The sequence below is a fragment of the Tinamus guttatus genome, unplaced genomic scaffold, assembly GCF_059628265.1.
Source record: "Tinamus guttatus ecotype Peru unplaced genomic scaffold, ASM5962826v1 Tinamus_guttatus_pri_ptg000045l, whole genome shotgun sequence".
Lineage (NCBI taxonomy): Eukaryota > Metazoa > Chordata > Aves > Tinamiformes > Tinamidae > Tinamus > Tinamus guttatus.
In genome coordinates this window covers 2,089,447-2,105,903 of record NW_028288579.1, presented here as the reverse complement: position 1 = coordinate 2,105,903, position 16,457 = coordinate 2,089,447, and the positions used below count along the sequence as shown (strand labels likewise).

Here is a 16,457-nt window from a genome sequence, read left to right as displayed (position 1 = left end):
AGCAGCAAACTAGAATACGAAACAAACTTTGGTAGGATGTTATAACCATTATGGATTACTATGGAAAAATAAAATATACAGAAAATAGAAAATAAAAAACTTAGCCATAGTTATCTTTGGAAAATATGGAAACAAACGCTGATGTCCCAGAGGATCACAAATTTCAAGCACTAGTTGCAAAAAAATTAACTTTGAAATGTTAGTGACAACGTAGCAGTAAAGGATGGCACTGCAAGCAAACAGCATGAGTGATATATGCTGTGAATGGTTTTAGTGGACAATCCAGATAGAAAAACTTAATCCATTCCCCAAATTACAGAGGCATTGGTAACAGTGCCTTCTGTACCTGAGAGTTCCTGAGGGAGCTCTGATGCCACCTTCTTCTCTGCCACGTTGTTGCTATCAAGGGTTTCTGACTGACACCCCATTGCATTCTTCCCTTCAGACCAACTATTGTCTCCTGCAGAAGGATTTATGGTGTTGTCATCAGTGCTTGATGTCACAGAGTTACTTTTATCCCCAACGACTGTTGCCTCTATAGTAAAAGGCACAACAAAACTTTAAGGATATTTTTTAGTATGTCTTAAGATGTCATTTGGCATCATCCATAGAAAGCAACTTTGATTTGTCCACTGGATAGTGTGAAATACACTGAAGTGTTTTCTTTTCCCTTTTCTTTTTTGCTATGAGTATCAATCAAATATAACAGTTATGTAACTCTGATGAGAAAATAGTGTCAAAATTCATGGATTACTCATGAATTACTGCTTACAGGTTGTGATCAACATGTCTGCAGTAAGTGCCATGACAGAAAGCCAAGGTATCTACAAGTTAGATCTATTTAGCTTGAAAAGTAGAAAGACTTGCAAAATCATTCAAAAGAAGCAGAATATATAACCCCAGAGAAAGAGACAAATACAGTTTGTTACTTGAAAGTAAAAATTTGTACAAAATAATTACACTAACTTTTAGAAATGTGAGGTTCTTAACTGAATAATCACTTCCCTTGATACTTAAATAAAGTTGTAGAAGTGTGTTTATAGTTCCTTTACCTTCTGTTTTCACTTTTTCTTCATCTTGCTCAGCGGATGTTTCTTCGGTTTTATCTTGATCTGAAGATTCTTCCTTGCCTTTCTCAGTATCTGCCTGCCCATCATCAACATCACTTTTGGCCTTTTCTGCTTCATCAGCAGATGTGCTTTTATCTTCCACAACTTCTCCTTTTCTTATTCTGATAATCTCCATAATTTCATCTACAAGGAAAAGCACAATGCCACAAATGAACAGCAAAACACCCATGTATAAAGCCATCAAGTAGACATACCATAAAGACTGTCTTTACTTACAAGACAAAAGATAACATCCAACTTAATAATTCTCCCTCACTTAGAAGAAGCAGTTTCGACGATCTCATTACTGATCTTTCTCAGAATTAGAATAGTGACGACTCAAAACCATTTTAATTCCCCAACACCTAATTTTCACGTCTCTAGAAGCAATGTTCAGACCTTGGCACTTTTACATGGCATAAGTAGACAAATTAAGTTCTTCTGGGAAACCGTGGGAGACATATGCGTTCTACCCCACTTAGGCCTGGAGCAAATGCCTAATAAATTTTGCTACCCTGACCCCACTGGGATTGTCAAATGCGGATATGACTATATATATATGATGACGAACACATTTACAACAGTCTATCACCATATATCATCAAACATCAACTGACATCCAGCACTGCTCTATTCCAACACTTGCCTTGATAAAAATCTCACACATCCTAAGTGAAAGAAAAGTGTAATTCAGGACATACTAGAATACATGAAACACAAATGTGCCTAGTAGACATGAGCATCATGCTGCTATATCTGCACGATGCTTCTTCCAAACTCCAGGTCTAAGGGCGGCTCATGAGGACAGCGTTAGCATAAGCACAGACCTAGCTCCAAGCATCTGTGCTAGATTCATGGAGTAGGGTACAAAACCATCTGCTTTCACACATTCATTGAGTTTTGAATGAATGATTCATAGTTTTGAATGAATATGTGCAAAAACAAAAGAAATGAAAAAGGAGTAATTCCCAGCTATACCTTAAAAGAGCCTGTTTTCCAAATACATCTAAAAAGAGGTTTCCTTTAGTCTCTCTCTCTTAAAAGGAATGTTATGTTACAGTCCATGTTAACACTGGATGAAGCATGCGCACAACTGAAGCAAATGCACTATCAGATATGAGTTGCACAAAAATTGCTAGAAAAGGAACAGTGTCAAAAACTCTCAACAGTGATTCTGTCAAGCCAAATAAAAATCTTTTTACATTAAGTTCAGAAGTTTTATGGACTCAAGTGCTTTTTTGAATACAAGAATTTTAACTACACTTTGACTGTAACAGTAGGAAGTGTCAGTTTGAGCGTATTAAACCTCCTAAAATAAACTAAATATAAGCTAGCATTTGGTTCAAAGTGCAACACTTCTTTCCACTGGATTTTTCTTACCATTTGCTGCAGAAAGGAAGGACTTGTTGTTGCCCCGTGCTTTATTAGTGAGGTCTTCTGTCACATCCATATGCCGATGGATTTCCTCACGCATTTCTTCCAGAGTTTTGCATAGGTCAGCTTCCCAGTAATCTTTGTCTAGGCATTCAATCAACTCTGCCAACTGTATCTTTGTGCTGTAGTACCAGATTTTCTTATCTTTCTCACTTTCTGAATCTTCCTCTCTGTAAGAGAGTATTTTAAAAATATTTTAATCTAGATCGGTTGAAATTGCTTTCTGACATTTGCTTTTTTGCAGAGAAATATTAAACAATAACACCTGAATATGAATAAACAAGAACAAATCACACAAGCACACTCAAACATAAGCACCCATTTGGCGTCTAAATACTTCTTTCCTAGTTCCCTCTCCTTTTTCATGCTCTGAAAAGTTTTTGTGACAAATTCCTCAGGAAGCTGCAGGAAAGCTTTAAACAGCCTCTTAAAACTGGTTTGTCCAATCTGACAACAAGGTTCCTTCTCATTACATGTATTTTGCAACCAGTAATCTACTACTAAGTCTCAAACAATTTGAAATGAAAGACTTACACGAAGCTGACGATAATGGCACTATTACTCAAAATTAAACCACCACAACTGTTTTGCCAAGTCTTACTATAAAACAAGCTTTTCTTTTTTAAAAAGACCATTTTATAAAATAGACTTTACTGACAAAGAAGCTGGTATGATGCAAAGAAATGCTACCTTTCTCTCATGAGGATTTCTCCTGTGAAAACCAGTTTCAAACCCGCTCATTTATTTTTCCAACCTACCAATAACTTATTACCAGCTATTTCTGGTTAGCTATAAAATGTTAGATCCATCTGAAGTTTCTGAGAAAACAGCTTATCTCAGGAAATTTGTATTCTGCCAGGATACAAAGAATCAAAAAATTAAGACCAAGAATTATTTGACTCCATGGACCATTCTTTGACTGGTATGTCATATTAAAGAAAAATTCATATTTAAACCAAGTTTCCTCTAAACCAGGAAAATTATTTATTAATAACAACAGGAATTGAAGTATTTTTTTTACTCCTGCTTGTAGAAAAAAAAGCCCCAGAGAAGGAAAGCAAAATGTAAGGGTAGAAGAGAATACAAGACTACAACTTCTTACAGCAAAAGAAAAGCCAAAGACAAAATAAAAGGCAATTAAAAAGTGAGAACAGAAAGAAGACAAAGCAACTGAAGAGGAAGGGGAAAACCATGCTTGCTGCATTTTTGTTGCTTTTCCCTGGCAAGCATCCAAAAAGATGGATGGAAATAGGAAATTGGCAGAGCAGCTATACAAACATTACTGCTGAACACAGGAGTGTTGATAAGTTTATACTTCAATTACTTAACTCACTAAAAGAGCACCTTTACCATTCCATTTTGAACCCTTAATTCATTTATACATTGCAAATGATTATTTGATAACCAGATACCTCCTTTATGCATCTCCTTATATGATCTAGGTATACAATAATTGCAACACTTATTCTCACATCATTCCATGAAGCAAGGCTGGGCTAATACCCATTTTCCAGTCAAGCTGCTCAGGCAAAGATGTCTGCGCACCTTGTTTAGGTTTTGTCTATCATCATCCAGGTGATGTTTTCTTTTCACATGTCCTCTTTTTGCTTAGCAAATCCCAAAATGCTACAAAAATACTAATGTATTCAGATGCACTTCCACACCACCTGCAAACCCCAAGAACCATCTATTTCCATCTCCCAGCACTTCCTCACACTCTGCTGCTACAAGGTTGCATTGAACTGAAGCACGGTTAGCTTCGCTTTCTTTCAATAATTCAAGAAAAGAAGAAATCTTCCAATAAAACGCTGATGCACACTAAGGAGAAGTGAGATACCAGGTTGCATTCCAGAGAGGGGAGCATCAAGCACAGAAAGTGAAACTGCACAAACTTCATACTTTGTGCACGTAGAAGAAAAGTCGTCTTTGGTCAGTATTCAAGATTAAGGTTTGCTCTCACAACTGGCTCATCAACACTAAAAGCATTCAATAGAATTTGTTTAGGCAAAATGAGCTAGATTGAAGCAATCAAGGGACTTGGACTCTTGGCTATTACTGCACAGAAGATGGAAGGGTGAAGGAAGTTGCACAAGGACCGATTCCCAATTAGTTTTCCCTCTGACAAGCCAGACACCTTGCCAGCTATTTGCTGGACATGTCTCCTCAACCTCCAGAGTACTCTATTCAGTCACACAGATAACCCAGGCCAAGCAAGAGACAAAAGAATCACAGGGATATTTCCTACCTCTTTTGGCCTTTTTTACTGCCAGCAACTATTCACTGGCAGACTTCAGAGGCAAGTTGAGAGAGAGATAAGAACACAGAAGAAAATGCTATGAACTTTCAAGGATTTCTGAAGTATAGAGACCCTAGGCTGGTAAAATTAAGAATTGCAGAATTCAGGGAACTGTTCCCGCAACTTTGTCTCTATTCAAAGGAACATTCCAAAAGCTTTTTAACTGGTAGAACTAGAGGAGGATCCACTGCAACATAGAACGACATGATAAATCTTTTCAGGTCATGGGGGAAAAACTGTTGGTTTTGACAATTATGGAAGGAGCACACAACTAAGGAACAACTTTTTAAATCGGTGCTATCAAAAGGAGAATCAAATAGTGTTTCCTTATCTCATTTCATAGGCATTTGCCAAATCAAATACAGCTCAATATTTGCAATTTGTTCAGTGTCCCTTTCAAAACTTATAAACCTTTGAAATGGGAACAGAAGAAAATCATTGCATCTACCCACCTCTCCCAGCAAAATATAATGTACTATATTGCTTAAAATGTAAATAAATCTAGAAGCTCTTGTATGATTTATTTCCATAGGAGAATATCTATTATTTGATAAAATTGAAGTAATCAGAGCACAGAAAAAACCCCCACTAAGTGTCCTTCATAACCAGCCTTCCCCCTCAAAGGCTAACAGAGCAGTTTGTCCTTCACTGATAATCCTACCACTATATTCCTTCACTCTTCTCTGGTTACAAAGAGAGACCTCTTTTACTCTGGCACTTTGAAAATTACTATCACTATGCTTTTATCAGCCTCATTCAAGCTTTATGGTGAAAGTTACCTGCAACTAGTCAGTTTTTTACCAGACCTTAAAGATCAGGGAATTCAGAAGTTGTTCTTGGATTAGATGATTCAATACACTGAGAGAGGACACCAAAGAATACTGTTTAATCAAGAAAGGAGAACTCTATAAATTTCAGTGCAACAAAACCAACTGTTTGCTACATACAAAACAGGGAGCCTAGGAAAACCCTGCTATTTAAGAATTGGTTACTTTACTGGTTCCAGACCCAATTTGACTCATGGAAACACTACAAACACACAGCTAGGTACAGTTCTCTTCATTTGATTAATGATGGTGTTACATAAATTTTTCCTGAAACACAGCATAATGCAAATAAACCCAAAATGCTTCACAGAAATACACTTCAGCTACATTTGCATCAATTGCATGGTTTATCCAGAAACTGGAAAATCTACCCAAACGTAAGCAGCTACCTGCAGTCCATCTGTGATGTCTGCTTCTGTAGCTATGCAAATCCACAACACAAAGTGTTTACACTCAGTGCACATTTACATTCTGCATCCAATTTAATAACTGCACCTACTGCAATATTTCAATTCCATCCTAAGAAGTCATGCTAATTCAGCAGAAACTTGGATATAAAAGTCACCAAAAACTCACATTCATTGGAAAATTTACACTGGATGCAATTTCTTTAAAAACCTCTCAAATTCTTTCACCCAAAAAAAGGAGGAGGAATGAGTTTTCCTTTTTCTCACATGCTAATCTCTAAATTAGAGATCATTAGAGAGGCTGACATAATCAGAATGAAGGACTGCAACACATTGCACTGGATAGGAACTCTAGCAAAAAGAATGTATGACTTTGTGCATAAAACTTCCAGCATAAGAGGAACAACACTATTTAAAGAAACTATTTAACTGAAATACTTCCAGTTTCGTTATCGGAACCTGTATTGGGAAGAAAAAAAAAAAAAAGATGATCTGCTGCCACTCCCTTAAAATAGCAATGTCAAAGCTGGGGGAAGAGATGAACTATAAAGTTTAATGGACCACTGGCAAATCAGGCTCTGAAATATTTTTGATTTACATAAATTGAGAGGTAATGTGGTGTTTACTTCAGGATGAAAGCTTCTTAGATCTCAACCACAGCAGTGGGAGAGTAGAATAATAATCCATCGCTGGTGGGGACTTCAGCTCAACACATCCAGCAAGAATCTCTCTCTAAATCAAACTTTCAACAGATTTTTTTCTGAAAACAGAAGCTGAAAGCTTGTGTATAAGGCTACAGATATATAAGGATATCAACATTTTCAGGCTGACCATCACATTCAACAGAGGAAAAGAGATATTTATAACTGATATTTAAAACATCAGTTAAAACTACCTGTTTTTTGTTGTTGTTGTTGTTATTGTTTTAAATGGAAAGAACATTTTTGAAGGACCAAAGAATACTATTTTAAAGGATTAAAAGAGTCCAGATGCACCTCTCATTTGCAGGACTCTAAGCCATCTACAACTCTCAAGCCCTCTCAAAGGCTACCTAGTATCTAACTAAGGGGAGGATACCCTTGCTAATAGAAATTGACACCCAATACATTGGTATCACAAGACTGGTGTATCAGAAATTGTCCTATGCGCGAAACAGGAAACTGCTTCAAGGCAGGTGTTTCTTGTCATTTCATTTACACATACAGAAGTTTCACACGATATATTCTAAATTTTTAGATAGTAGATTTGGTGCATATCTTTAAGGGATTCTGAAAAGCAGTCTCAGTCTGACTTTGTGAAACTATCAAAACTTTACCAGTATCCAATAGCCAAATAACTATCTAGGCAGTGGCAATACACTAAAACTGGTATTCTATCCATCATATGATCACAGAGAGCTAGTTAGACCATGCTTCAATAACTTAAACAGGAGGCTGGAAAATTATAATTAAAACTCTCTTTTCATCACATTCCTGAATTTTTAGTGCACATGAAAATAAAAGCTGCAGGTATTTCCTCCCCCTCTCCTCTCTTATATACAGATTATTTTAGAGAAAACTGATGGATGAATTACATGGTCTTTAGAAAACCTACAAACAAGCAGGCAAAAGTCTTATCTAAAGAATAACTTTAAGATGGCAATAGTAACTTTGTAGGAAAGCCGTTTTTAAATATGCATTCAACAGAATGTTATTCTTCAGAAAACACTAAACAATCAGTTTACTTACATAATAATTCTTCTGTTCAGGAACCAGTATTTTCTTCTATGCCTGTCGTATCCAACGGGTTCATGTCGAATGTATGGTTTATTTTTTTGGATTTCAGCAACACAGTCAGTTACTCCAGGCACCTTATGTGCCACGCAGACTTCACACTGCCATTCATCCTCCGGTACCTCTTCAAGAGGCGGTTTCACACACTCCAAGTGGTACACGGCCGAACATGTTTCACAGCAAAGCAAATCCCCAAGTTTGTGACAAACCCTACAATGATCATCATATTGGATAACACCTTCTGACATTAACTCTTCACGTGCAATGTTTGTTGTAAGAAACTGATCCACTAAGAACTGCAGAACTTTGATTTTATTCTCTACTGGTCCATAAGGATAGTCCTCTGTCTCTTGATAAGGAAGAACATGATGGTATTCCTTGTCACTCTCACAATATACCCGCAGAACCTCTGGCCACGTCATTCCATCTATGAAATACAAAGTGGAATTAACGCTATCTTTGAGGTCAGCAGGTCCAAAGGTAGTATTTGAAGTGTCTTCTTCACGTAAAACTGCTTTTAAAAGCACTATATGCATCTCTGCCATAAGTGTGCACTGCTCTTGACTTACCAGAGCAGCACAGAAGTCCTCAAAACGAAAAGGAGAGAGGCGTAAAACAGTGCCAAAGTTCCTTAGTACCTCATAGATGGCAATAACATTCATTATATGCTCACTAGGCACCATTAAGTCCTCTGAGGATTTAGGAAACTCCAAAGGTGGGATATCTTTTTCTTCCAAAATTGGAGATCGAGGACGATGCACTCTTTGTCTTCTCCTACCTGAAATTCAAAATAAGAGTAAGAATTTTGTGATTCACAAGTCAATGTATTAAAAATTTCTATCAGTAATGACCCTTCTGTGTCCAATTCTTTCTACATATTGCAAATTAAAGGTCATCTTCAAAGCTACATATATATGTCATTCAGCTAACAATCTGGTATTTAAATTAAGAGAAAAAAAAAAGATACATAAGTCTAAACTTTAAGTTAGACGCTTAGGCAAGATGCATTTCCTTGCAAAAAATTTTGTCAGCAACAAAATTTTCTGTTGAACAATGTTACACAGAGGAGTGGTCTGTAGAAAGCAATTTATTCACAGAGAAAAGCCAAAGATACACAAAACCAAGTCTGCTGAATTAGAAAATATCATCACCAAAACTCACACGTCTTCATTAAACCTTACCAAACAGAAAAAACTACATTTAAGAAACATCTTCATGTATAAGAGTTTGACGAATGATTCTATAAGACCAAAATATTATGCTAGCACAGCAAGAGAACAAGATCCACTTCTCCCTCTCAAACTTTAAAAATGTGAATGAAAGTCTATGCAAAAACTAGGAACTCTGAAATAATATAAAAAGATGAACTGCCAGATTTTTCCATTACACAAGTAATGGGTCAACATCAGCTGCATATAAAAATAAATTTCCAAGTTTAGTTGAGTTCTGACTCTGTGGAAAATTAAAGAATGCTTATGTGACTGCCTTCCAATATATTGCTGCCCAAATCAGTGGAAAATATTTAATCACAGCAAACAAAAATGCAGTAGTTTCACAGACTCAAAGCAAGTGCTTTTCAGCAGAAATACCTAGATTAAACACATTTCTACCACCAGCGTCCAAAACCCTATATTCACAAAGACCACAAAATAGAACAAAGAAAAAAAAACCCTTGCATTTACATGTGAAACTAAATTAGGTTTCCGAAACTTCCTCTGGAAAATGCATGATAGTGTAGGACCAGTCCTAGCAGACAGTCACACAAGACAGCACAGATATTCTGAAATCACTAATAGCCCTCACTAAGTTCAAAGGTCACAAAAAGCTGGTGGAACAATAAACTTGAATTCTATTTAGCGTCTGCAATTGTAGCTGAAAAATACTCACACTTAAACTCAGAAGGACTCAGCCTCCGAGGAAAAGACGAATAACCCTAACTTACCTAGAGAAATCAAAGGACCAAAAGACGACTGTAGATAAACTAGAAAGTACGAACACGGCTGAGAAGCAAGGACCACTTATTGCCTTTTTTTTTTTTTTTTTGACTTGTGCTACTACAGAGGAGAGAAAAAAAAAAAGAAAAAGTTATAGTTCCTTCTTGTATATTTTCATCCTCCATTCAAAAGGCAGACTATGCATCTCCCTTCTTTGAAGCTGACCCTGTTCTGAACAATCCTGCACTGCCTATAAACTGGTTTCCTGAGCCAAGCAAGGGAAATATTCAAAGATGCAAAATAGTTTAGAAAGAAACAATATCCAAGCTTACTTTACATAGAACGGTTTGGTTGTAAGGTATCTCAGATCTTTCTACTTTTCCTTTCAATTGCATTTTTGATTCATTATTGACCTTTGCTATACCACCTCTGAACAAAAGTTGAAGTCAAGAAAAGAATCACACAAGGTATGATTGGGATATTCCAAAAAATTTATGCTTACATGTGTAACTTGATATATAAATTGTACTCTCAAGAAATGAGTCAAGAAAGTGATATCTTTAAGAAAAAATAGTCTAATTTTAAGAACTCTCAAGTAGCTGCTGAACTGCAACAATTTTTTAAACAGTCTACAAAATTGTACTTTTTTAAATTTTATTTTTAAAGTTTGTATTACTATACTTACAACTTAGCAGTTTTCAATATAGCTTAGTATACTTAACTTTGAATAAGACATTTTTATTATTTGCCCTACATAGTTTCCTATCTGTGGAAATCACTTCTAATAGCCAAAGGATTTTAAGTAGATAATGCAATATGTACTTTGTCTGGAAGAAAAAATATCAGAGGATTTCAGGGCAAGTGTACTAACAAAAGTTACTTCTCTAAGAACTACCACTGACTGACGACACTAAGTTCAGTCTTGATACATCTAACCTCAATTAAAGAAATGCAATGTATCCACACTTAAGTTTCCCAAAATGGATGAAAGTTTGAATACATACAAATTCTATATTTCTAATCTAGTTTCTGCATCTTAACCAAACCCCTAAATGAAATTCCACCTTTGAGTTGAATCAGTACAAATAGAGAGAAAATATCCACCTTTACTCCATTCAGCTCATCCTGTGCCTCAGCATTATGCTAGAATCAAGCACAGATACACTCCTAAATCACATTCCTTCACTAGTTGCCTCCAAAACTGGAGGAGTCCACAATAGTTGCCTCTCCCTATTTTAAATTCTCTAGCTCAATAGCTGCCTGTAATTAGAATTAAAGAGTAAACAATTTTATTCACGTGGTACATTTAATTATAGATATAGATTATGGCAAATGTGGACTGCAATTATCAATTACAATAATTTATATTAAATGTCTTTAACAAATATTCTGATACTTGAAATAAAATGAAGTCACTGAACTGGTGATGGCATTTTATATGGCATCATTTTAGCCTGCGGATAACTAATGCAAGTAAGCAAAAGACACTCCATCTGGTCATTCTGAGAAGTACTCTAAGTCACAACTACTTTGTGTCTAGAATCCAGGCAAATGCAAAAACAAAAGTAGTATTAACATAATAAATTGTCAGTTAGAAGATTCCTGAAAAGCAATTATTATTTGGGACATACTTGAGATGGGCTCCAATTAATTTCAAAAAGTCATCAAAATGCACATTTATTGTTTTTTTGCTAGTTCCATGCAATATCAAGGTCAGCTATGTAATCTGACTCCAGACCTACAGAAAACTTCACAGGATGAATTCATCTGTAGTATATCAAATTATTCGACTATTTTTACAATGCATATACTTTAATAATAAGGTATTCAGTGCACATAGTTCCTTAGAAAAATTGACAAACTCTCTCTTCAGATAACTGCAAATTTGCATGTCAATATAACAGCATGAACCACAAATTTAATGTGGTCTTCTACAAAATTTCTTTGTTAGACCCTGCAACTGCCTCTCATATTTCTAAGGATGAACTGGTGATACTTTCTCTAGATTACAAATCAAAGTTCAGATTTCTAAGTAGTAAAATAAGAGAATAGTTAATTTGATTTAGAGAATAGGGTACACTAGATAAGATGTTTGGGAGCCTGGTGACTACTCTTACGTGACAGACATAAGAGAACTTGCATACCTTACTATCAATATCTCAGTGTCTTAATTCCTTAAGAGCAAGAATATGTGGTAAGATATAAAATTCTCTCACATACAAAATGCAGCACCTGCAATCTCCAGATGAACTATTTTGCCCCAGAAGTAGGAGCACTCTGATAAAAACAACTGGCTAAGCAAAAGCCTTAAATGCTCACGGACTGGCAACAATCATCCAGAACTATATTAAAAAAAAAAAATTAATGAGATAATCTTTTGGCTCACAACTCCACTGTTGTGCATTTACTTGTTAGCCTGATGTTTATTATCTCAGCCAAAATCTAGATTAACAGATCTTCCTAAAGCTACTTTTCCAAGTTTTTTATTAAAAAGAAAATAAAAAGAAAAAAAAAGGAAGCATCTCAACTAAGCCATGTTCTGAATGTTTGAGAAGTACTTGATATGCAATTGCTTAAAGCAAGAATTACAGTGAACAGCTAATGTCAAAAATGACACAGGATTGCCTATCCTAAATGCACATCTATCTTGGGATAACACACAAGAAAACCAGAAGGGGAAATACATACACAATCCAAAATACCAAAGGTCCCTCCAACAGAAGTGATAAATATCATATAGATTCACACCATATAATTTAACTATACCATTATTATGCATTATATCAAAGGCATATTATCATTCCTAAACTTTTGCTTCTCTAAATACTTGAATAAAAACATAGTAAAAAAGTACCCTGATATCCAAATTCACGATATATCATAAACTTCACAGAGGAGCATAAAAACCAAGCCTTATTTGTCTAGAGGCATTGCACCATGCTCTTTAAATTCACTGTTCAATAAAACTTTGAAAAACTGTAGAACTGTTTCACCCACTTAAATGGGATGTGATTTAAGTGTAAAACCTTGGTTGACAAGAAGAATTTGATTAGTATTACAATTTTTCAATATTTTGCTCTACAAAAACCTCTTCAACCCTGAAGTCTACGACCTCAAGGTGGTGATAATTCAGGATGTGTGTGATCAAAAGAAGATAAATAGAGAACAACTGTTCATAATCTCCTTCAGCAGAAAACCAGTAGGCATCATAGTCCTCCAAATTGTATAGGTAACCACAGGAACTCTGCCACTGTACGTTACAGTTTGTCTCATTTGAAGAACTATTTACAAAAAAAAAAAAAAAAAACAAAACAAAACAGCAAGAGCTACAGACAATTTCTGGCTCAGCATAAACCTGAGTGAGATATCACTAGAGCCTGAGAAGGTATTCTCAAGATCTTACCACTTTTCTCTTCACTGTCAGATAAAAAGATACTGAGATCAGGTGGATCTTGCCTGTTAAAGCTGTTCTAATATCAAGTATCTTTTCTCAGATTATGATAAACCAAGATTTCAATTAGTACCATCCCTATGTAGTTCACAGTATAGACACTCATTAAGGAGAAACAAGACAGAGACTTAGCTGATCAAATTAAAAGTCTGCCCATTCTTCTCCGCAAAAAGGCAACAGCAAGGCTCTAAGAAAAAAAGAAAAAAAAAGGAAAAAAGAAAAAAAAAAAGCCTTCAGGCCAACATTAGCTAATCCAGAACAACATAGGTTCTTTAACTACCAATCAGTTATTCTGTGTCCGTATACCATGTACTCTATATTATGATTAACACGCTTACAATTAAACTTATTTTAAAAAGCTAAAACTGAAGCTTCCTTGATCAACTCTAAAACAAGCATATAAATCTGAACCTATCAAAAATTATAAATACTCATATTTTGCAGAATTCTTTTTTTAGTGTCAAAATATTTTCCTGATCTAGCCACTTAAGGTGATAAAAATATATTTTCCCTGACAAAAGCAACAAAAGAGGTGGTCAGAATGAAAGTTATGCAACTAAATAGAAGACAAGGAGTTAAGAGTTAAAGAAGAGTTAAAAGAGTACTTCAAAATTTTTCCTTCTGTGGAGCTAGACCTAAATATTTAAAATAATAAATATCCAAAGGAATTAAATTTCCTTGTAGGTCATCCCTGTGACAAGTAAACTAACAGTTATCCAAAAAAAGAATTTAAAAAATACATAAAAAATCTCAAACAACTGATTTAAAATACCTATTTACATTTAATTCCCTTGGGTTTCTGATGATATAGCTATAAATTAAAATATTTGTATACATGCTTACATAGACACAGACATGCACTTTTAAAGGACTATTAGAGTGTCACATAATAGCCTGATACCTTTGAAATAGTTAAAATAAAAATAAATGCCACATTTAGTAGCTAGTATTTTCCCCTTTTTAAAAATGATCTGCTAACTGCTCCAAACTGCACACTTGAAACAAAAACAAAAGAACATGCAATGCATTTGCACAACCTGTTCCTCCCCCCTTCCAAACCGGCCAAACACTTGTACAGCAACAGTGTTTGTTACCCTGCAGCCCAATTCAGCAGCTCACTCGCAGGTTATCCCTAAGTTTAACCACTCTCCTAGTTCAGAGAAAAAATTAAAAATAAAGAACCGCACCCCGAACTCCATTCTCATATTAACTAAAATAAAACTAAAGTGCTTAAGTTGAGATGGAGTTTCTGAGGTTTCAAACTCACATGCCTAATAAACTAATTAAAGAAAAAAAAAAAAAAGAGCAGTCCCCCGTCCCTCCTAAAAAAACCTCAAGTTTTCTACTAGAGGTTAAAAAAATAAATATAATCACGACAATGTTAAATGCCTTTTAATCTCAACAAGAATTTTTGAGCTAGCCACATGATAAAATAAACGCAGTATTTAAATCGAGACTTTTGACTCAACCTCCACCCTTCAATCTTTGTTTAACAAGGCCTTATTAATTAAAACTAGGTTTACACCCTTGCAATGAGGCCCTGTGCACTTTTCACTAAACTATAACAATGCAATCTCCATTTTGAACAATGCACCTCATTTCCCCCTCCTTGAAAAGCTAGTTTTGTCTTAAAGCAAATAAAATGCTGCTTTCACTTGTATCTCTGATTTCCAGAGCCTGCAGATTTTCCACTGTTGATGCCCTTTTTTCGGCCACTTCCAGTTGCATGCGCTTCCCTTCCTTATTATATTAAATTCCCAAGCACAAGCCATCCTCCCCTGCATACATTTACAACCACTTCCTTGCAACGCATGCACCTCCTTCCTCCTGCTTTTAAACCCTAAGTGAACGCTCCATCCACTTTTGGTGTTGTTTGCAATATGTGGCATGCATTTCTGCAGCGAGCACAAGCCCTGTGCACGTTTGCCAAGCACCCCCCCTGTTGCAGCACGCCTTGCCCTCCCGCCTCCCTCGCCCGGCTGCAGGCGTGTTTGCCAGCACCTCCAGCACGTCCTGCATCCAGTGGTTAACGTGCACACCCCTCTGAGCGCTTGCAGGCATCCCTCGGATGCGCCTGCATCCTTCCTCCCTTGCGTGTCTGTATTTGCAAGCCTAGGGGGAGCATGTGGGGTGCCCTGGCCTCCTTTTCCGCTCATCCCCCTGCCTCTCTACCTGGGGTGCTGCTGTAGGTGCTGTGGCTCCTGAAGCTGCTCTCAGTGCAATAACTGGCATCGTCTTCGTCCTCCATCTCTTCGGGGTAGTCTGAGTCGTCGTCGTCCTCCTCCTCCATGATCTCCTCCTCCTCTTCCTCTTCGGAGTCCTGGTTATCCTCGGGGTCTCCCTCCTCTTCCTCCTCGGACACCATGCTCTCCTCCTCCTCTTCGCTCTCATGATCGTCGTACACCACTTTGCTGATGCTCCTCCTGGACGAGGCAGCCCTGCCTTGGCTGGTGCAGCTGCCTCCTCCGCCTCCTCCCCCTGCTCCTCCAGCCCCGGCCCTGCCCCTGCCCTTACCGCTGCTGCCTCCCCCACCAGGGGTGCTGCTGCTGCCGCTGCCTCCCTTCCTCTTGCTGCCCCCCCTGGGGGAGGTGGCGGCCGAGGAAGAGGCCTGGGCAGCCCCGGCTCCCTTCTGCTTGGGCCCCGCCGTCTCCGCCTGGGCCGAGCTCGCCCACCTGCCGCGGCTGCTGCCCCGTTGCCGGGAGCGCAGCCCCCCAATGGGGCCCGCCGGGGCGGGCGGAGCCGGGGAGCTCGCCTGAGCGCCGGCCGCCGCCTGCTGCTGCTTGGGCGGCCTGCCTCGCCGGCCCCGCATCTCTGGGCGCTGGCCGAGGGGGGAAGGGAGGGGGGAAGGAAGGCTCGGGAGGGCGCTGGCAGTCCGGACAGGCGGCTACGGGGAAGCTGCCACCCCCTGCGAGGGATCCGGGCCGGGGAGGGGAGCCGCCGAGCCGTGCGGGCCGAGCGCTCAATCCGAATTGCCGGCGTCCCGCTCCGGATCGCCACCGGCCGCCATCTTGTTTCTTCGTCTCTGCCTCAGCTCGCTCCGCTCTGACTGGGGGAAGCGGCGGCGGCAGCAGGCCCCGAGCGCCTCACGTGACCCGCCGCGCGCGCCCGCCGCCGCCAGGGGGCGCCGCTCGCGCCTCAGCCATGTTGGAGGCAGCGAGCGGAGGCGGCTCCGCGCCTTTTCCGCGCGCCCCCTTCCCCGCGCCGAGCGCCCCTCATCGTCCCCACAA

At 38.4% G+C, this 16,457-nt stretch overlaps 1 protein-coding gene across 1 annotated transcript in view; it reads right to left on the bottom strand.

The window, feature by feature from the left end:
• The window catches only part of BPTF (bromodomain PHD finger transcription factor), a 45,977-nt gene extending 29,720 nt beyond the window's left edge, over positions 1-16,257 (bottom strand). The window contains exons 1-5 of the mRNA XM_010218575.2: positions 15,403-16,257; positions 7,801-8,623; positions 2,490-2,713; positions 1,053-1,253; positions 347-535 (exon numbers count right to left, since the gene is read on the bottom strand). Of these exons, the coding sequence (XP_010216877.2) occupies positions 347-535; positions 1,053-1,253; positions 2,490-2,713; positions 7,801-8,623; positions 15,403-16,039 (2,074 nt within the window). The 5' untranslated portion in view covers positions 16,040-16,257. The remainder of the gene's footprint in view (positions 1-346; positions 536-1,052; positions 1,254-2,489; positions 2,714-7,800; positions 8,624-15,402) is intronic.
• Positions 16,258-16,457: the final 200 nt, after the last annotated feature.